The following is a 22,866-nucleotide window of genomic DNA, read 5'->3' as shown; positions in this document are numbered from 1 at the left end:
CAAGATTCCAAAATGATCAAAAAAAGTTCATATCGATATCAGTCCTATTTTGCTTTCTTTTCTTTCTGGACGCCATTTTGTGATTTTCAAAAAAAAAAAAATATTTCTCAGGAACGGTAAACCTACTTTAATTAAATTTGGCAAATTTAATTAAATGCAAGGTAATTATTAATAGTTAATAATAGTAGATTAATAAAAATTAACTATTAATAATTTTTAATTCATTTAATGGAGGAAATAAAAACGGACAAAAAATTATGAGCCAGCATTACGGTGTGCAAGCGTACTACCGGGTTAATTGTCTGTAATAACTCGATTGATTGTCAACAGATATTTACAAATGAGGTCTCAACTTTGTTCAAAATAAAATGCTTAATAAATTTTGTAATAAGTAAAAATTTGGTCAAAAACATAATTACAAAGATACTGAAGATTAAAAAATCAAGGTGGATGCCATTTTGTAATTTTTGAAGATGAGTTTTCAAAATTTTTAATTTAATTAAAGTAGGTTTACCAGTTCCTGAGAAATAACGTTTTTGTTGAAAATCAGAAAATTGCGACCAGAAGGAAATCAAAGCAAAATAGGACTGATGTCAGTATGAACGTTTTTTGCTAATTTTGGTGTCCTGAATCAGTTCCTATATTTCGGCAATAATTTTAATGAGATAATAGTGTGAGATAAAATGAGATAATGAGGTATAGCGAGACCATCGGTGGTTTTTATATATCTATTAAGAATGTTTTGCGGAGGATTTTTGTATATTCTATGGGAATTGCGGCAGCAATCATTCAGTTAATTTCTGCTACCTGTAAACCTTTTATTGGAGTTTATGTAGTTTTAGCACACTTACCTTACGTTATTATAGTAGAGCTCAGTTTATGAAACGTGGATCGGTAAAATTTATTACTCATTCTGTTAAGTCCATTTGCTGAGCCGTCTATTGGCGATCTTCGATTTAACGTTAGCCAAATTATCTTTATTGAAATATTCAATATTGTTTTATTAAATATTCATTTAGCTCGATCGCTGACCGGTTGTAAAAGAATTACCGAATTAAATAAAAATCTTTGAAAATCTTAACTTCAAATATTTAATATCTTTATTTTTTACGTTATAATATACTACATTAAGTAAACAAATACTCTTTTTCTTTATTCGGAACAAAGCAAAATTAAACTTTGAAATGCAGAAATGCCCGAGGTATTATTCCCAAGCATTTCCACGGAAAACTTTGTAAAGTTTATTAAACAACCGGAATTTAATTATTTACACATAGTTTACGTTTATTAATCTGTACAAAATTTTTAACATTTATTACAAAGGAATTATAATTGTTATATAATTATCTTATAATTTATTTATATTATTTGTCATATATATAATTACCATATAATTGTTCAAAAACAATTAATAAATAATCGCATTTTTAAAAAAATACAAGTTTTCTTTTTAGAGAAACGATAGTATCCCTATTAATTAATTAAAAATGTTTAACTTGCCCGCTTCTGGGGATCTCCCAAGTGCTAGAGGTATAGTGGACTCCCACCCAAAAACAGACCGTTTCAAGTTAGGCTCATTTACCAAATTTCATTTTTCTACGTTTAATTGTTGAAAAATTATTTACGGGTTGCCATATTTTATGGACACCCGCTATACATAAATATATGTATATAGCAGTACTAAAATCCTGATTTATATTTACTCTTATTAGCCCTCGGGACTGGTCTAGCGGTTAATTATTCGTCGAAAATCAATTGTTTAACACCAGATTTTCGAAATAGAAGATTCAAATTCTAGTAAAACGTTAGTTGCTTTTATACGGATTCGAATACTAGACAATGGACCGGTGTACTTTGGTGGGGTTCAATTAACCGCACGTCACAGGAACGGCCGGCTTGAGTTTACGCAAAACTACACTTCATTTACATGTCATACATATCACCCTCATTTCATTGGGTCATAGAGGGATTACTTATTGTTCATTAATTGAACAGACTGCAACGTATACATTAGGGGAAAAAAATTTAAAAAGTCATTTACTATAAAATAAAAAACATTTACTCTCATTAAATGTAACGTCATTTCATCAGTTATTTCGGCGGTGGAAAAAAAAAAAAAAAACAACTGATATTTGAACCGTAAAGTATCGCATCAAAATGATAATTTTTGTTTTTTATGAACCGTTTTACAACGGAAATTACAAAAAAAAGCGTTATCAAAAAGATTACAATCGTATCTATAAAATGGGAAACAAAATGTAAACATTGTTATTTAGATATTGAGTTTACTTGTGTGCCTTATTATGAAAAGGTCAAGAGCACGCCGCCATAACAGTGTAATTATTCTTAATTATTTATATCTTAAATTGGGTTACTGTAATAGTAACGCACGTTTGTTTATTAAAAGTCGTTATTACTTATCATTGTTCAGTACTGTTTGTATATTTGGTGCATTTATTTTTACTGGTGGTGAAGCATAATAATCTGTTTCAAAATAATGTTTAAAATATATAGCGGTGTTATTTACGCTCCACTTACTTATCTGTTAATTTATACGATATCATTTTGTTCAAAAACAGAAGAAAATTAAAACAAAAGGCCCGTTTATTGACTACTTTTTAACCTAACTAAGCTCTTAACAGTTTGTAAGTGAGCAAAACTGTTCTAAAACTATACGTTCCTTCTTCCTGTTTAGCCACCGGTAATTACCTTTCAAGTAATACTTCAGAGGATGAATGAGGATGAAATGTATAAGTGTAAATGAAGTGTAGTCTTGTACAGTCTCAGTTCGATCATTTCTGAGATATGTGGTTAATTGAAATTCAACCACCAAAGAACACCGGTATCCACGATCTAGTATGCAAATCCGTGTTAAAATAACTGACTTTACTAGGACTTCAACGCTGTAACTCTCGACTTCCAAATCAGGTGAATTGGGAAGACGCGTTCACCATTAGACCAACCCGGTAGGATTCTAAAACTTTTATCTATCTATAATTAATATTCTGTTTTCGTCAAATTTAGACCTTTTTAAAAAATTACTTTTATTTCAAGATATATTTGTATCTTGAAATTCAAGATGTATAATTGTAAAAAAATTCAAGAATGTAGACTCTTCCCGATGAAAAGCAGAATTTATTCTTATTACCATTCTTTCTCAAAGTGGTAACTAAAAATAAAATCATAGAAAGTGAAAAGACTTTTCAGTGAACATATGAACCAGAAAATATTTGTTTTCCTAGAATTAGAAAACCGTCGTTATTAAATGATTTGATTTTATTTTATGAAAAATTAATCCAAAGATGAAAAGATAGTCATTAAACTTTGACTATAAAAAAGAAGTTTTTTTTAGCATAATTAATAAAATTATATTATCATAACCTCAAAAATACAGATAATGATTAACTCTTGGAATACTTTGTTGTTATCAAATAAATTCTTCAGTGATTATGCTAAAACTTAATTTATGCTTAAATAAGTATTACCAACATGAATAATGTACATAAAAAACCCTATCCATTGTTGTAAGTAAACACATAATATATATTGTTATAGTCACGTGTTAATTTCTGTAAATATTAGTGTTAAAGTTAGTATATTAGTATAAATTAGTATATTAGTAACACTATTTTTTTATGTACATATTAATGTCACTGTATTTCAGCAAACAGTTTTAATAATGAAAATATACATTTACAACTTTCTTGTAACACATTAAATCTTTAATCTGATAGGAAGATTGAGATAATAATTATCTCAAACTCTACATAGGCATTACATATATTCCTACCATTTATGAATAAAAAACACCAAGAATGGGTTCATAAAACCCTAAATATTCAAAGAATTGATAGGATGATAATAAAAATATTAATTATTTAGAAACTTTTTTAAAATTTAATTTGTGGAAAGGATTCACAAGATAGTAGTCTATTAAAATATTATATGAAACAAGAAATCTAAAATATTGCAAAAATAAAAGTTACTGTTATTATATTTGACCGTGAAATAGTTAATATAACGAAATGTAAACTTAAAATTATCAATATAAACATAAAAACGATTATTTACAATTTAGCTAAGGGTAAATAAAAAATAAAATCGCATAGTTGTATATATAAAGGACAGTTTAAAAATTAATTGAATATTCTCAAGGACACAGGGTGGTCATCCATGAAAGGATAGTTGACAATTTGTGTTCCTAGGGAAAAATGAAAAATATTAATGAAAAAACCAGATAAATGCTTATATGCTTCAAAAATCTTGATGAAGGTCAAAGAGTCTAAGACTGGAAAAAATAAAGGAAATTATTAGAAAGATTTTAGTATATAAATGTAAAAATAATCACAATATCTTAAAATCACATTGAGAAGTTTAAAAAAAATAACAGACTCTTTAAGAAAAAGAAGATTATGGTTTTATGAACAATTCAAAAAAATAATGGAGGACAACTGATTAAAAAAATCTGATGTGGGCACTACATGACATCCTTGTTTGCCTATTAAATTACATATACAAATATTTTGCTGCAGTTCATTTAATTTGAAAGTGAATTACGATCCTCCAGTTCTTTAATAAAGTGGGCAGTTACAAAACTGCTGAAATATTAATTTTTATTAACATCAAATATTTATACAATTATTAATTAAACAATCTTACTTGAAATATTAGTATACAGTAAAAGTCTCTTTATTACCCATATTACTGAGTCAGTATTATTCATATCTTATATAAAAGAGAATGTCCTGACTCTGAATTAAATCTGAATCTGAATTAAATATTCACTTTAATCGAGTTACTTTTGTGTGATCGTGTCGTGATTGAGCTGCGCCTTTCACCAAGCTCTGAATTTATTAGAAAACGACCAACAGTGGGATATATGTATTAATGACGCGTGCAACACTGCACACCCAAACCAAATTCGCGCATTATTCGCATTATATTGACTGCTTGCTTCCCTTCATCTCCCACAGAGTTATGGGAAAGATATCGATCGCATATGGCTGAGGATATTTTGCATAGAGTACGCCTTGATGTGGATTTACGCCGTGAACAGAGTTACAACATTGGTGATCTTCAGTCATATGTCCAATCAAACATTCCCAAATTAACGCGTGAACAGAAAAGCATCTATGATCGCATAATGCAAATGATAAATGACGGAGTTGGGGGGACCTTCTTCTTGGATGCGCCAGGAGGAACTGGGAAAACATTCCTCATTAGATTGATTCTAGCAACGGTTCGATCAAAAAATGACAATTATCCTGTTGCGGAATATTAATCGGCCAAAACTCTGCAACGGCACGCGACTTGCAGTTAAGAAATTGATAAATAACGTAATGGAAGCAACGATTTTAACGGGGCCTTTCAAAGGTGAAGATGTCCTCATTCCTCGAATACCCATAATCCCGACCGATACACCGTTTTAATTTAAAAGATTGCAATTCCCAATTCGATTGGCATTTATATCGATAAAGCTCAAGGTCAATCTTTAGAATTGTGTGGTTTAGATTTAGATGCGGATTGCTTCTCACGTGGGCAATTGTATGTTGCGTGTTCCCGAGTCGGCAAACCAGATAGCCTTTATATCTACGCAGATAGTGGAAAAACAAAAAATATTGTATATCCACAAGTATTGCAAAATTAAACTTCTATGAAACGTATGCTTTGTTTTGTTTCTCATTTCTCATCCACGCAACCACAATGTGCCACAGCGAAGTGTGGCGGGTAGAGCTAGTTCTGTATAAAACAGTTAATGATTAATACAATTCATCGCTAATAAAAAAAAAGTCTCTTATTCTTAAAACACAAAAACAATATCTGGTTCTGTCAAACAAGACAACACAACTGGTTTTTTTTTAAGTTTACATAACACTTTTAATTTGCGGGAAGGGCTTTATTACGTTTTTATTTTCAATAAATTATCGAAGAATTTAAAAAGTTTTCCACCGATTTATTTAAAATAAAATTAGCAATTTTTTTCTACAGAAACAATATTATTCCATTCGATGTCCGATCTCCATGGTAGAGTTGTAGTCTTTGTGTTTTATTTGGAAGGTTCAGAGGTTAGAATCCAGTCAGGCACTTTTTCACAAGCTGCAAAATTAATTTCTTATTATAAAAAAAATAGAATAGTATATTTGTAACTGGTCTAAAGCCTGTAGTTATCAAAGGTATGAAATATAAATGGATTTTTTAATAATACTTATTAAAAGTAATAACAAAAAACTAAATTTTTTATCTTCATTCAACATGTGTAGGTAGTGTGCTATTTCATATCGCATGTGGAGAATGAGTTTATTTTGGTCATTGCACAACAAACATTCAATTACTAATGCTATAAATCAGTCGTGTTTTGATAAGTGGGTTTATTTATCATTACAATCGATAATGGTACATGACACGTCATGCCCTATAGTTGTATAAAAAAAAATTTGACGTGGACACAAAATGACTTCTTTGTACGCCAATTAAATTACATATATTTTTATTTAAATATTTTTTTTTGTTATTATTTAATTATTATTTATTGTAAAACTTTTTTTTTCAATCGGAGGTTAATAATTTTTAATAAATCAATATATTTAAAATAAAACACCAGTTAAAAAAAAGGAAATGAAGTCTCGGATTCGAACCGATGTGCCTTCCCCTTGTAAGATCCAAATATTTCATTAATTAGAATTTTATTGGGCTATACCTCTGGAACCAATGGCAATCAGTACCACACTTATGATATATCGTTGAAAAGCTCTCAATGAGGGCAGTCTTATTACTGCAGTTAAGAAAAAATCCAAATCTTTTGGATTTTGAGTTTTTTTGACACTTTTGGTCAAGTCGATTGCAATCAAAAGGGGAAGTGCACAACTAGATGTTACAACAATCCTAAATCCTAAATTTCAACATTCAACGGGTAATCGTTTTTGAGTTATGCGAGTTACATGCATACATACGTACAGACGAAACTAAAAATTGTTAAAATGGATTTAGGAATGGTCAAAATGGATATTTCCGTTGAAATCTAAAAACCGAAATTTTGCGGGACTACAATAATTCCTTGTACTTCATACAAGAAAGTAAAAACAAAAAAAAAATATATATAATTATAATTTAACTATCTTTTATTATAATTTACAGTTTATTTATTATTTCATTAATTACTGTAATTTTCAGTAATAATGTGAATTTTTTACAAACAAATTAATAAAATGAACTAATGTGACTTATTTTTTACTACTTATCTTTACTACTGTTACAACGTCATCAGCACAATATTCAGACCAGGACTCATTTCTTTCTGAAATCAGAGCTTCTCTGTGGATCATGCAATGTGTGCAGATGCACTATGGAGATTTTTGTTCTACAAGTGTTTGTATACTTTGGAATCTTCCAGGCATTGAACGACCAGTTTTTTTCACTCTATGTTTGCCTCGTTTATAAAATCATTTATGATAGCAAATAATGCGATTGCTCTTGATTTGAGTTCCATTGGTTTGCAGAAAAGTAGTTCTACTGCTGACATGTCATCACAAAATCTAACATAGGCAATGAAATGAGCATCTTTATTGCTATCTGTTGCCTCGTCAATCTGAACTGAAAACAATTTGTCACGCAACTTCCCAAAAAGCTGATGCTGTACATCTTAAGCTATATATATCACAGATTCGACATGGAACAGTATCATTTGCCAGAGATATGGACTGCAATTGATAGGTAAAATTATCTCCAAATATAGTTTCTACAATCTCAATTGCAGCTAGAAAAATAAGTTCTTCACCAATAGTGTGAGGATTTTTACATCTGACTATTTTATATGATACTTTGTAGGAGGCAATAAAGCTTTTTCATTAACAAAGTTTTTTTTAAAAATGATGTTTGGTTTTCATATGATTTTAATTTTAATTCGAAGAATTGTCGAGGGTTGTTAAAGTACTCACTATGAAGCATTTCCAAATGTCGTTTAAGTTTATTAGGTTTCATGCTGTCTCCTGCCAAAAATTTTGAGCAATTGATACACAGGGCCTTTCTTCTTCTTTTATTTCAGTACTGGTAAACCCAAAATTTAAGTATTTGAGAGTATATTTTCTTGATTTTATTTTTCGGAACCACAATGCACTTATTGATGCTCACTATCGTCTAATGATTGCTTACGCCCACTTAAAAATTTATCCGTGATTCTTTATAAATCCACTGCCGTGAATTGCAATTAACATGCAAATTACAAAATACACATTCACGATAGATTCTATAGCAGAAGTAGAAGTATCGACTCGATTGAGACTGGCTGGAATTGAACGAGGTGCAGCATTTATACACGTTTGCGCAGACGTCCCAGAATGTTAGAGACAAATCGGAACTACTCGTGAAGCCGCGAGATTGTTCGATGTGGTGGACATAAGACAGAGAGCAATAGAGGCATCAATTCTGGTTTTGTCAATGCAGCGGATCGATGTTGCCAAATATCAATAAATTTACTTATTCTTGGTAATTTTTAAAATTAATTAAGGTCGTATCAAAATACTCAAAATACATTTTTATTGTATACATTGTTATTATATGAGAGGGGGGGGCGCGATGAAAATTAAGATTGAAACTTGAGTCGCAAATACTGAAACGTATTTGTTCTTTTCTCTAAGGTTCTTTTCTCCTGTAGTAATAATTTAACTGAGAAATGTTAGTTTTTTTATATTTTACTCAGAAATGATTGCAGATTCTGTAAATTAAAAAAAAAAATTAGCCTGTCCCCATGGAAAAAGATAACATAAAAAACATAACAAAAGATAACATAACAAAGATAACATAATTAAACATTTTTTAAAACCCATGACAAAAGACCTTAAAAATCGTGAAATAATTAAATAACTGTATTTTTACCTTATAATCCTCTGTAGCATTATGATATTGTTTTTATTACAATAAAATATAAGATTTTGATTGAACGTAGTGCGTGACCCGTAGACTGCATAGATAAGCTTTAATTATAATCATAGTCACGTTTTTAAGATTTTTTTCGTTGTGAGTTTTAAAAATTTTTAATTTTATTTTTATTTATTACTTCTATAGATTTAGGAGGCCTGTGCCCAACAGTTGCACGTTTATTGGCTGGTAATGATAAAAGTTTAGTATACTTGACTGGCGTAAATTATTTAATAATCCACACAATATTGTAGCCTTGCTGGAGGTAGAAAGACTTACAAACATTCAAAAGCCGTTTTAAAGAAACATATCTACTGCGGCGGCTTATAACCATAAAACTAATTCAAGAACCTGCTCTGAGGTGATGCCTACGTAATGCAAAAAACCGCATCGAAATCGGTCCAGCGGTTTTTGAGGGAAATGGTGACACACACACACACACACACCTTTACTCCAAAAGCGTGTACCGTCTGTTACATCGTGGGTAAAAAAATTATTACTAACAGTTTTTTCCAGTGCCTGTTAATAAAATCTTACAGTAGTCCATGTAACACATAGGTAAAAAAGTATGGTAATGGTACACATTATTCTATTGGACAAATTTATAGTAGATTTAAGGCCATAAAGATGATTTATGTTTATTGATTCTTGTTACATAATTAAATTATAACATCTTCCCTTATCTAATATAGTAGCATGAGGATGGATTTCATTGCTCCAGTATACCAAGAAACAATACACATGTTTCTCTGTAACCTTCTAGGTTGTAATTTATAATTCTCATTTAGGAAGTAATAATGATAATGAGGCTTATTTAATTCATTGATCCTGAGAGCTATGCCAGCAGTAGCTTAACTATTCGTACAGCTTCCTGCGCCGAACAAGTCAAAGATTAAAACCCAGATTAAGAAATATTTCATACAAGGGTTTGTTACCTGTGCTAATAAAAATAGGGGTGGCTTCAAAACCTTATATTTTTACAAATATTATATAAAATTGAATGTTCTACAACTATTTTAGATATATTTAATGTTTCCCAATATTGAAAATCCTTGTTTTTATTTGGTCAAACACGTTTCTGATAATTGTTAGCTCACTTGCATCCATTTTATAGAATAATTCTTCCCGCTGTGAGGATTCATGTTATTAGTCAAGAGTTTATTCTGTAACTGCTTTCTCCTATTAGGCAAGTAGTGCCATCAAATTTTTTGTGTTATCTCCAAAACACTATTTTGCCTCCAAATTTGGCTAACCTAGGTTTTTTCAGGTAAGAAGCAACAACAGTTGTAATTATACCTCTTTTATCACATTTGGTTTTTGGTCATGTGGGGTGAGTTGGGGGGTTAAAAATGAATTTTCTTTACATTTTGAAGTATGAGGAGTACGAAAATACCATTTACTTAAAATCAGGTTTCCTTATGTTTATATATGTTTACATATACAATTTTGTGGCTCAAAAATCTCCAATGCTACAGGAACAGTTTTATTAAAATTTAGATATACTATACTAGTGTATCTGAAGTTGTTCTTAGTATCTAGTGAGTTGTTCTTAAGTTACGCTTAATTAAAGATAAAAAAAAGTAGTTGACTGTAGTGGTGTATTTCTCATAGATGCTTATGCTGTGAGTCACCGTGGTGAATGAGTTTGAAACTTTTTTTTCATTGTAGTATTCTTTTACGTATTACAATTTTTTACGAATTAAAGGTTTTTACTTTTTTTTCATTTTAAATTAGAACAGTTTTTCAAAAGGAAATAGAATAAAATAAAAAATAAATAAAATTTTGTGTCTGTTTTCATGTCCTCCACTTTATGTTCAATTCGATTAAATATTAATTGTTTTTATTTATTGTTAATTTTAATATTGTAAATTAGTATCAAATTAAGTAATAATTTTCTCACAATAAATTTTAACATTACATAATAATAAAAAAATTGATATTAATTTTTCACTTCACTAATCATGTTAACAATTCACTAATCATGTTAACAATGTAAAAATGAAGCTTTTTTCAACAGGAATGGTGTTCAAAACCATCACAACCAGTGCATCTGGAGCGATGTGAATCCTCGTGTATCTTTCAAAGTAGCCATCAACAAAGATTTTTCCTGAACATACGGGCAAATATTTTGAATGACTATCTTTTGTTTTTGTCATTCTACCAAATCATTTAAATGGAGAAAATTATCTTGTTCATTTGCCAAAAATCTTCTACATCTTTTAAAACCTCTACAATTAAGAGGAAATATGTGGTTTCACCACAGTGGAGCTCCAGCACATTTGTCAGTTGGTATCAGATTTCCTGCATGAAGCTTTCCATGAAAAAATGGATAGGTTGCGGAGGGCCAGTACCCTCGCCGTTGCGGAGGGCCAGTACCCTCGCCTGTCCGATCACCTGACTTAAACCCTCTTGACTTCTACCTGTGAGGCCATTTGAAACTTACTGTTTATTCAACTCCAATACTCAACATTGAAGGTCTTCAACGAAGGTTCCAAAATGGATTTCAAGAAATTAGGAATACTGGAATTTTTGAATGGTTAAGACAATCTCTCAGAAAAAGACTGGAGGCTTGTGTAATCTCTAATGGTGGACATTTTGAACATCTCTTATAACTTTTAAAAATTAACTGTTAATAATTTACAATATTAGAATTAACAATAAATAAAAACAATTAATATTTAATAGAATTCAACGTAAAGTGGAGGACATGAAAACAGACCCAAAATTACATAAATTTTCTGTCATAACTAACCTATTTGTTAACAGATTTTAAACCATAAAATGTCATTTTGTTCAAAATAAAATTCCTAATATTTTAGCAAAAACATATATTTTGATAAAAACTTATGTTTATGGAGATATAATGGATTGAAAAATAAAAATGGCTGACATTTTGTAATTTTCAAAGGTATTTAAGTCATGATTTTTTGCTAATTTTAAAACTTTATTTCAAAGATGATTACAAAATATTAATGTGATTTCTTTATCCAAACTTGAGATATAAATTTTTACATAAAAATAGCAAAATGGCAGACAGAGGGAGAAAGACGGAAAATTTTTTGTTTACCATTTTAAAAACACCCTGTATGTGTATGTAATGTAGTATTGTATGTACAGTAATATTGTTTGTCTTAAAGAAAATCTTAATTTTATTTTAAATCAATCATGAGAAAATCTTTAAACAGTTTGGTAGTTATTAAAAATGACGATAGAAGCATAACAAAAACCCTTTCTCAAAAGTGAAAGTATTGTGCTGAATAACACCAAAACAGTTGTGTCTGGTTTGATAAGAGGTGAAAATTACTATTTAAAAAAGAATTACTTTCACAAACACATACATTTTACAACATTCATTGATTGCTGGTGACCAGCTTTTACGTTCCAAGGTACCTTGAAAATAGTGAAGTAATAACACTTAAACGATAATTACTGCCCTTTATTTACTTATATTCCAAATAATTACCACGCTGATTAACGTGTCAACTAAATAATTATAAATAAAAAAAATTACTTTTGACCAAGTAAATTAGCAGATGTTATTCACTTTAGACATAATCATAATTTAGTGTTAATTTATTTTAGATAATATTTAATAATAAAATGTAAAATAGTTGTGTTCTACAGTTTTATTCTAGATGCAATGGCAAGTAACGTAACAGAAGATGATTTTAATTTTTCAACGTCACTTTTGTTTAATTGGTTTGAATTCCTTGTATTTATTTTAATGTTAGTATTGCCTACTTTGATTGGACTTTATCATGGATGTTATAAAGGGAAACAAAATACAGTATCTGAGTACATGCATGGAGGAAAAAACATGGGTGTATTTCCAGTAACCATGTCACTTCTTACAAGGTAATATAACATTTATTTTTAAAAAAGTATAAAATAAGTAATTTGAATTATCTCCTTGTCGAATCCATAAGAATTAATGTTTTAACAGATCAATGAATGGTATATACAGTCTCTGATTAACAGTCTTTCTTAACAAACACATTATTTAAAAAAAGTTAGCAATTTTCCTGACTTCAAACAATAAATACCATATAAGTCATAGTGGCATGATGTTGATGTTTTTCCAAACAAATATCTTGCTTTGGATTAGATTTTATTTATCTATACAACATTAAAGTATATGATGTTTAGTATTCCTACAAAAAAAAAAAAAATGTTTGTAATACTTATATAGATTTCAGATCCTTTGCAGTGAACACCTGAACTGTTTACAGTTCAGTTGGATTTTTTCACAAGCTGAACAATTCCTGGGATTAATAATCGTGTTCCTTAATGAACTTGTGCATACTCTCTTACTGCTCTTTAATATCTTGAAGAATATGATTTGTTGTAGCACACATTTAACCCAGTTAATGAAAGATATTACAAATCAATCAATAATTTGTTACTTACATCCAGATTAAAGATACTAGTTGCCTTTTTTCCTGGGAAGTATGAATCAAGACCCATTGCTTGTAGAAATTTAGTATGGAGCTATCCTCTGGACAGGTTTGTTTGTCACATTTTATTATATCTCAGTAACTAATTGTCATGCTTTCTTTTAAGTGGGTGATCACTTCTTAACAATTTGTCCTGTGGGTTTGGTTAAACATCTTGCGCTAAGAATAAGAGAACTACAATATAAAGAAATATTAGAAACAAAATATTTTTGGTATTTGTGAGATTTGGTAGTTTTCAATGGATTTGCCTTGAAGAATTTCTTGGTTCTTTGTGAATCATTGGTTTTGGTTTTATTTAATCAAATCACTTTAGATCACTCATTTCTACAGTTCAATCCGCGTAACCTATTTCTTTACCTAAAATGCAACCTAAGGGATTACCGTTTAAACATCTACAAAACAAAATAGATTAAGTAAAAATATGAGATTTTGTATAATAGTTTATTAAAATATATTTTTTGTTCTGGTGAAGTTTCAACTCCACTGAATGAATTCTATGTTGTTCAGCACAAGTTTTTTAAAATAGACGAATTCATGATAAATGAAGATTTAGTAGAGAGTGGCATTAATAATCTTTAAATATATGGATGGTATCTTTTAATAACATGAGTTTTAAGATGGTATATTAAAACCAAACTATTTATTTTTTGCGGTTTACTTGAATAGTCCAACAGTTAAATAAGTGTTAAAATTGAATAATCTTAGTAAATGAGTCTATAAAATACCTTCCAAAAAAATAAAAACGAGTGATGAAGAAAATTAACTGTGATCAAATTGTAAGTTTGAAATAGTCAGTTTTTTGCTATTTGTATTTTATTTTTATGTAAAAGGATGAATGATATGGACTAGTTATCTAGACTTATTTAGTCAGTTTTTTACTATTTCTATTTTATTTTTTACGTTAAAGGATGAATGATATTGACTAGTTATCTAGACTTATTTAATCAAGTTATGAATGAGTAAATTAAGGTAATTTACAATCAGCCAGCCTCCATGATGTGATTGGTAGCATCTAGGCCTTTCATCCGGAGGTCCTGGGTTCGAATCCCAGTCAGGCATGGCATTTTCACATGCTACTTGATATCATTAAGCTCATCCTTTGAAGCAACAACTAATGGTAGTCCCAGAAGTAATTAAAAAAATGTAATAATAAATAATTACAAAACCGTAATATTTAATGCAAATTTTTTAAAGATGACTAATTTATTATCACTAAAATAATACTATTAAAATTACATATGCGATGGAAATAAATTTGAATATTATTTCTTTAACTTTTTTGTACTTTCTTGGCTTCAACTCTATTCCTGCTGCAGCATCATAGCTATAAAAGTTTAATGATTGACCCTGGGGTTTGGAAATTGTATGTATGTGTGTGTGTGTGTGTGTGTGTGTGTGTGTGTGTGTGTGTGTGTGTGTGTGTGTGTGTGTGAACTGTATTTTTATTAATATCTTCTGACTGGCTCAACATAAATTCTTTGAAAATGGTCTACATGTGTGGCAATGATGGCATCAACTATTGACAAATTAAACAAACGGAAGGGATAATTTTTGTCTTTTTATTTTTTAATATTTGTATAATGTTTGTAGAAAATTGAGCTTTACAATCTCAATAACGATCTGTATTAAATTATTTTAAATTCTAAAGTTTTAAATAATCGGTTTAGTTTAAAAATATTATAATAGTTTAAAATAATATAATAATACAATTAAAAATAATTGGTAGAGTTTAAAATATATATATACAAATAAACACAAGACCATAGAAAAGACCCTTGTAGAACTCCTCTATATGAAGGATGGGTCATGATCTTGTGTATGGCTAATCTCTGATCAGGCTTGTTTCACTATTGTTATTATACATTTCATACACAAGGATATATCCCAGCTTCAGCCTGGCTTCCAATTCCATTATACAAGAGGTTATCATAAAACCCATTTTTTTAGTATAGTTTAATTTGTTAGTCTTGTTGAATAATATTGCACTAAATCAGCCTGACTTATTGACGTAAATAATTATACCAGTAAAATTTTAAGCCTTAAAAACCAAGGGGACTAAATGGGATCCGTACTTAAAATAAACTGTATATCATTAATGTAACTGAAACGGAAAAGGTTTTTTAAAAAAGGGGATTCCATTAGATCCGACTGAAGAATTAAAACAATTTTTTAAATATTTTATAATATATGATTCTTGACCTATTTTCAAGTTGTGGCTTTATTAAAACTGTTACATGAAGTAGCTGATGAGCAAGGGACTCAAATGGAACCCAAATGTTTTTACTAAAAATTGGGAATTTTTTAGCAGTTGCACTATAAATACAGAGTATAATGTTGATCATAAAAATGACATTTGGCCAAGGGGTCAAATGGGACCCAACTTTGTTTACTAAAAATTTTCATTTTTTTTCTCAATTATATTTTTAATAGTGCAAAATTTTTAAGATAAAAATGTTACTTAAAGAAGGAGGTCAAATCGCACCCAATTTTTTATTTTTTTTTATTATTTTTTTATTTATTTTTTTTTACTGAACATTTTGATCTTTTCAAAATATTCAGAATTGAAACACAACTACGAAATTGTGGTTCAAATCTGCTTCCTGTACCTGATAAGCCAAATCAATAAAAACACTACCTTCAATATTGTTAGTAATAATAATATTATTGTTATTATGGGCGGGCAACGACATGGTACTTCGGTACGTTCACTTATGTCGACATCGGGGCTATGGTAATGCTCGGATGTGGAGTACGGGATTGGCGGTCCTGAGCTGGTTGCGATTGTGCTTCTCGTATAATAATTATAATTATAATGATTAATAATTTATATTTAATAACAATACTCATAATTTCTATTTTCATTTATTTTAGTTAATCAAATTATTAACTTCATAATGCTAATAGATAAGTTTGATTTTTGCATTCATGTAAGCCGAATAATATTTATAATTTTTATTTAAAATTATTATATTAAACTTACAATATCGTATTAATTTCCAATTTTTTCTACTTATTTTTATTCGTTCATAATTTTTTGAATTATTTTTACATATATTCAATCATTTCATTTCTGTATTCGTCAAAGTTTTGTCTAAAGGTACTTGGATATTTACAAATAAACAGTTAAATTTAATCATTTCAGTCAAAATAAACACAAATTTAATCATTTGTGTTTATTTTGTAACATTTTTTGTCGATAGAAGACAATATTTTTTTCACCAGTAAATTTATTTATTTAAACATGAAAGAAGAGAAATTAAAATAATTTGAACCAGTTGTTGCAGTGTCATTTAATATAATTCTATTTCTCAGCTTTTTGTGGAGAATATTGTGTTATTTAAACATTTTAGGTGATTTAACATGTTGTAAAAATATTTTGTTCTATTATTTTTTCCACTGTTTCAACTTACTTTAAAATTTTAAGCGGAAATTTATTTTAACTACAATTAATCTGTGAATATTATTTTGACTGAATGTTTTTGTCTGTCATAAATTCTTTATCGTGTTTTTACTATTATTTTGAAAATTAATAGTGTATATTATTTTTTAATATTTTTAAATTTTTATATAAAATGTCAATTTTTTTCATAAACGCAAGCGAAAAAGGTTATACTGTTGTTAAATTAGAAATTAAATTTCTACTTATAAACAATTTAAAAAGTGTAAATCCTAGTGCTTTCGGAGCTGTTACTTCATCTTCCGGGATTTTCAGGGATGTTAATCTAAATTCAAATCAGTAATAGTTTTTAAAATTAAACTGTTATGCTCATAGTGGTCGGTCGTCAAGAATAAAATTATTTCGTACGTCAATAAGACAGTAACGTCATATTTTTAAGATGTTTGCGACTACTGTAGATAATATTCTTGATGACTGACTGTTATAAACATAACAGTTTAATTTTAAAAACTATTATCGATTTGAATTTAAATTAACATCCCTAAAGATGGAGTAGCAGCTTCAAAAGTACTAGGATTTACACTTTTTAAATTGTTGGTATATGGAAATTGAATTTATACAATCGTATTAATACCAACGGTGCCAAATGCTTAGTAAATTATATCCTTTTGTTATTTATTAATTTTTTGTGATTTCTTGAAATCTATTTATGCGCGAAGCTATGCTGCAAAACAGCCCTTATCCAATTACCATAACTTTTAATAAATAAAAAATAAAAAAAATGTTTAATTCATTCTTATTGCCAAAAAATTACCCAAAAATATTTTCGCTTTGTTTAGGGTTCTTAAATATGTAATTTGTACAAGTAAGAATAGAATTTATAAACAAATGAACAAAATATTTAACAAAATGTATTTGATAAAATTAGTTTTTCAGCTAAAACATTTTATAGAGACAGTTCTGCATCAAACCGCTTCGGGAAGGTGTTATGAAATCAGTAAATCTATGACGCTAAGTGAAAAAATTTTAACAAATTAATTTTTTTTATTCATTCACTAACCCATCTGGTAAAAAAATTATGCGTAAATAACATATTAAAAATCAGCTGATAAATAAAGCAATAAATTCTCAAACCTTATGAAAAATTATTAAAAGAAAAAAGCTTTCCTTTATCGTCCCTTAGGTTTTTCATAATTTAAAATTAATATGGTCAAAAATACAGTAGTTGGATAATAAAGCGGCATAATATGAGTCGATAGCAGGCTTTAATTACATAAAGAAAGTTCTGAAACCTTTTACACTTAATTCAATATAGTCATGGGGGGAACATGGTCAATTTGGTTTTCTTCATTATTGTAGTGGATAAAAAACGTTTTAAAACCAACTACATGTTTTAACTGCTTTTGAAATGGGAAATAGTTTTGAAAGAAAATTAGTTCATTCCAAGATTCAGGGCTGACAAATTAAAAACGACCAAAAACTCAATTTTCTAAATTTATGGATTAAAGCAGTTCGCAGCTCACATCTACGTATGGATTATTTACTTTTTTTGTTTTCATTCATATGGTAGAAGTTTTCTTTTTCTAATTTTACGTTCCAAAACAAATATCATATTCTTTTAGTATTTTACTATCGCACCCCATCGCGAAGTCGGCCACAATATAGGTGTGGCTTCACTCGCAATACTTATTAATAGCAAACTTATTTTTTTATAAATAAAAAATATTTAATCAACAATATTATATTTAGATTTTCATTAAATCCTGATAAAACGATAAATAAAAATTTTTACGAAAAATACTGAAGGAATATATGAGAAACAATGAATTGTTGGCCAAAACTTAAATAAAGGAAAACAAAAAAGGAAGATAAGAAAGCTTATTTAGAGAAGTAGTGTAACGTATGTATTTAAGAAAAATGAAAAATATTAATAAAGATTTCAGAATAAATTTTTTTTACAATGAAACGGTCTTTACTTTAGAGAGAACCTCTCGTACATTTATAGATGAATCAATTTTATAGATGATAGTAATCAATTTATAAATTTATTTCTATTAAGACTTAGAATTCAGTTTGTATAATAATCATTTATGTTTATTTACAGTCATGTTTCAAGTGCATCAATACTTATAATACCATCTGAAGTGTACGCATATGGAACACAAATTATATCAACGTACATTTTCACTATCGTTATTATATATATCGTTTCATCATTCTACTTACCAGTGTTTTATAAACTGCAACTAAATTCTCCATATGAAGTAAGTAAATTAATATATACATATACGTATAAAACTATGAGGAAATACTCTGTCGCATAAGTGCGTCAGAAGAGCGGATTTCTGGTTTTATTTTACCTTGAAAATGTACCCAAAAACCCAGTATTTTGGCCATATCTCCAGTTCCAGTGAACCGATTCTCTTGAAAATCAATAGGATTCTACTTTTAATAGGTTTACATTATTCTAGCAATTTTCATCAAAATCCGTAAAAATTGCGCCCACTAGAAGAAAAAAAAACTGAAAATATTAGGACCAAAATCCTGGTTTTTTGGTTGTAACTCCGGTTCCTGTAAACCGATTGCTTGAATATCAATAGGACTCTATTTCCAATAGATTTACGTCATTCCACCAAGTTTCGTCAAAATCGGTTAAGATTTGCATCCATTAGAGCGGGCGAAAAACACCAAGAATTGGAGTACTCCAAGTAATAAATACACTGAGTAAATATTAAGCTCAATGCAAATTTATGAATTTAGATAAAAAAAACACTTTCTGAATCTATGATTAGAAATCGACATTGAATTTACCGCGTGTTTATACGTATATGTTTTCATTACTAATTACTGATTGCAATCATTGGACATGTTTAAAAAGAAGAAGATATATGGGAACTTGGTAAACCATTATCAGAGTAACATCACTGTTCTGCATAAGCATTCTGTGAATAATTTACATTCAGAAGTTCAAGAAGAATGTTATCTAAAAAAAATCTTCCCACAAATTTATTTAGAAATTAAAAATTTTGTTTAATAAAAACATTAATCTGTCAGTTTTTGAATACTAAATAATACTAATTAAAGATAATAAAAAAGCCCATAAATTTTCCGCATACCATTCAACATGTACATAAACATGTGCTCAAATAATTTTCATTAATACTTTCTGATTATTTTTATTTATTTTGTAACCAATTTTACGATAGTATCTTCATAAAAATTAATCATATATTTACCTAAAAATAATTTCGTACGAGGTTTATAGATGAGCTATTAGTATGAACTTCAATCATATCTTTTTTACTTCCTTGTACGAAGTAAAGGAAGTATTGTGATACTTTGGCGAAAAATTTCGGTTTTCAAATTTCAACGGAAATATCCATTTTGACCATCCTTGAATCCATTTTGACTAGTTTCGACGTGACGTCTGTACGTAGGTATGTATGTGCGTACGTATGTATCTCGCATAACTCAAAAACGATTGGCCGTAGGATGTTAAAATTTTGGATCTAGGACTGCTGTAACATCTAGTTGTGCACCTCTTCTTTTGATTGCAATAAACTGTATCAAAAGTGTCCAAAAAAGCCAAAGATAAAAAAATAAAAAAAATAGATTTTGGACTTTTTCTTAACTGCAGTAATAAGCCCTCATTGAAAGCTTTTCAACGATGTATCATAAGTGGTACTTATTTTCATTGGTTCCAGACTTTTAGCCAAATAAACTTTATTTAATGAAATATTTGGATCTTACAAGGGAAAGGCACATCGATTCGAATCTGTCTTCATCTCCTTTTTTTAATTTTGATATATTGATTTATTAATAATTATTAACCTCTGATTGTAAAACAAAAATTACAATAAATAATAATTTAAAAAAAAAAAATATATATATATATGAAGAAAAAAATATGAGGTAATCAATAAAATAAAATTTTATATAGGTTTCATTTAGAAAAAAAAAAAATATGTGTGTGTAATTTAATAGGAGTACAAGGAAGTCATCTGGTGTCCACATCAGATTTTTTACTTTATAATTAATTGTGAGGCTGCTTGATGAGGGTTACCATGATTTCCCTTTAATCAATCTTGGCAGATGCTACACTAGTGCCTTTTTTATTTTTATCAATAGAGGTTGCATATCTACCCATTCCTGATGCGATCTATATATATATTTTTCACGTATCAATCAATGATTTTTTTTCTAATACTTTTATTTGTAGTCGCATCAACAATTAAAGTCATTAGCTACTTATCTGCGTAATGTAACTGTACCGGTAATTCAAATCTGTTACATAGTAATTAATTCGGGACTTTCTTGCTAGTGCGTTAAATCTTCGGAGGACATCTTAAAACTCGGCAGAAAACTATTCTTCTGTGCATTAATAACATACTTCTGAACTAAATTTTTATACCACATAGTACAGGATTCAGCATGTATTTCTGATGATAAAATAGTCAACTTAACTAGTCTCAGGCCATTCTTTCATTTCCAAAGACCAATCCAGTTGGTTTATTAATATGGAAATATAATGGAAAATTAATATTCTTTGTGTTAACAAAAGATTTATGTTAAGGACTATGAATTTGGTTTAGTGTGCAATTTAAGTAACATAAATATGAAATAACTGTCCATATGAAATCAAGTGTGCAAATATGTTTGATAGATAGTTTCTTATTTGTTATTTTTAAGATGGTCACAAAGGTCACTGAATATTTTTAAGTAATTTATTAAAAATAGGTTTTATTACAAAATTTAATATGATTTGCTGTTAAAAATATAATTTTTAAAATAAATAATATTATACTTAACAAAATATTAATTTTATTAAACTGATTACAGTATCTGGAGAAGAGGTTCAATCATACTGTTCGACTGATGACATCTTTTATGATCACCATCTCAGTGGTCAGTTTACAATATTGATTTACAATTTTAATTTGACTTTTAATTCTTATCTATGGTAAAATAATACGGAGGTAAACTAGTCCTGTGTTCGGATCTCTAGGTGGGGACTATAAGGAAGGGATCACCAGAAAATTAAAAATTAACATTCTACGAGTTGGAGCGTGGAATATTAGAAGTCTAAAAAAGGTTGGTAGGTTAGAAAATTTAAAGAGGGAATGGGTAGAGTAGGTTTTTAATGAACAAGAAGATAGGAAAGAGAGTAGAGTATCTGAAAATGCATAGCGACAAAACCTAAGCCAACAACGATTGTTAATGTCTATATATGTACAAGTGCCCATGATGATGAGATAAGAGTGTGTATATGAAGAAATTGATGAAGCAATTAAACACATAAAAGGAGATGAAAATTTAATAATAATTATTATTAGAGATTAATAGATTAATAGAGATTGGAATGCAAGCATTGGAAAAAGCAAGGAAGGAAATATTGTGGATGAATATTGGCTGCGCAAAAGGAATGAAAGAGGGGACCGATTTATAAAGTTTTGCACAAAGTATAATTTATTGCCAACATCCAGTTTAAAAATCATAATAGAAGAATATACATATGGAAAAAGCCTGGTGATACTGCAAGATATCAGATAGATCACATCATGATTAAACAAATATTTAGAAATCAACTCGTTGACTGCAAAGCATATCCTGGAGCACATATTGATAGCGACCATAATTTGGTGATAATGAAATGTAGATTGGGGTTTAAGAACCTGAAGAAAAGGTGTCAGGTGAATCAGTGGAATTTAGAGAAGTTTTAGGAACAGGAGGAGGATAAGAAGATTTTTGAGGAGGACATCGCAAGAGGTCTGAGTATAAAAGATAAGATAGACAGTGTAGAAGAAGAATGGGAGAATATTAAAAAGGAAATTCTTAATCAGTAGAAGCAAACTTAGGCACAACAAAGAGAACTTGTGGAAAACCTTGGATTTCAGACGATATATTGAACTGATGAATGAACGTAGAAAATAACAGTGCTAGTGATGAAGAAAGTAAAAGGAACTACCAACAATTAAGAAATGCTATAGACAGGATGCCAACATACTTGGCATTTACAGATCTAGAAAAGGCATTCAATAACATAGACTGGAATAAAATGTTCAACATTTAAAAAAAATTAGGGTTTAAATACAGAGATAGACG

At 29.0% G+C, this 22,866-nt stretch overlaps 1 protein-coding gene across 1 annotated transcript in view; it reads left to right on the top strand.

Annotated features, from left to right (window-relative positions):
• Positions 1-22,866, top strand: part of LOC142327015 (sodium-coupled monocarboxylate transporter 1-like) — a 93,362-nt gene that overhangs the window by 4,386 nt on the left and 66,110 nt on the right. The window contains exons 2-4 of the mRNA XM_075369771.1: positions 12,538-12,768; positions 18,869-19,028; positions 21,604-21,669. Of these exons, the coding sequence (XP_075225886.1) occupies positions 12,554-12,768; positions 18,869-19,028; positions 21,604-21,669 (441 nt within the window). The 5' untranslated portion in view covers positions 12,538-12,553. The remainder of the gene's footprint in view (positions 1-12,537; positions 12,769-18,868; positions 19,029-21,603; positions 21,670-22,866) is intronic.

Source organism: Lycorma delicatula, chromosome 6, assembly GCF_047948215.1.
Source record: "Lycorma delicatula isolate Av1 chromosome 6, ASM4794821v1, whole genome shotgun sequence".
NCBI lineage: Eukaryota > Metazoa > Arthropoda > Insecta > Hemiptera > Fulgoridae > Lycorma > Lycorma delicatula.
Note: the sequence above shows the minus strand (reverse complement) of the source record. Positions and strands in the feature narration are given on the sequence as shown.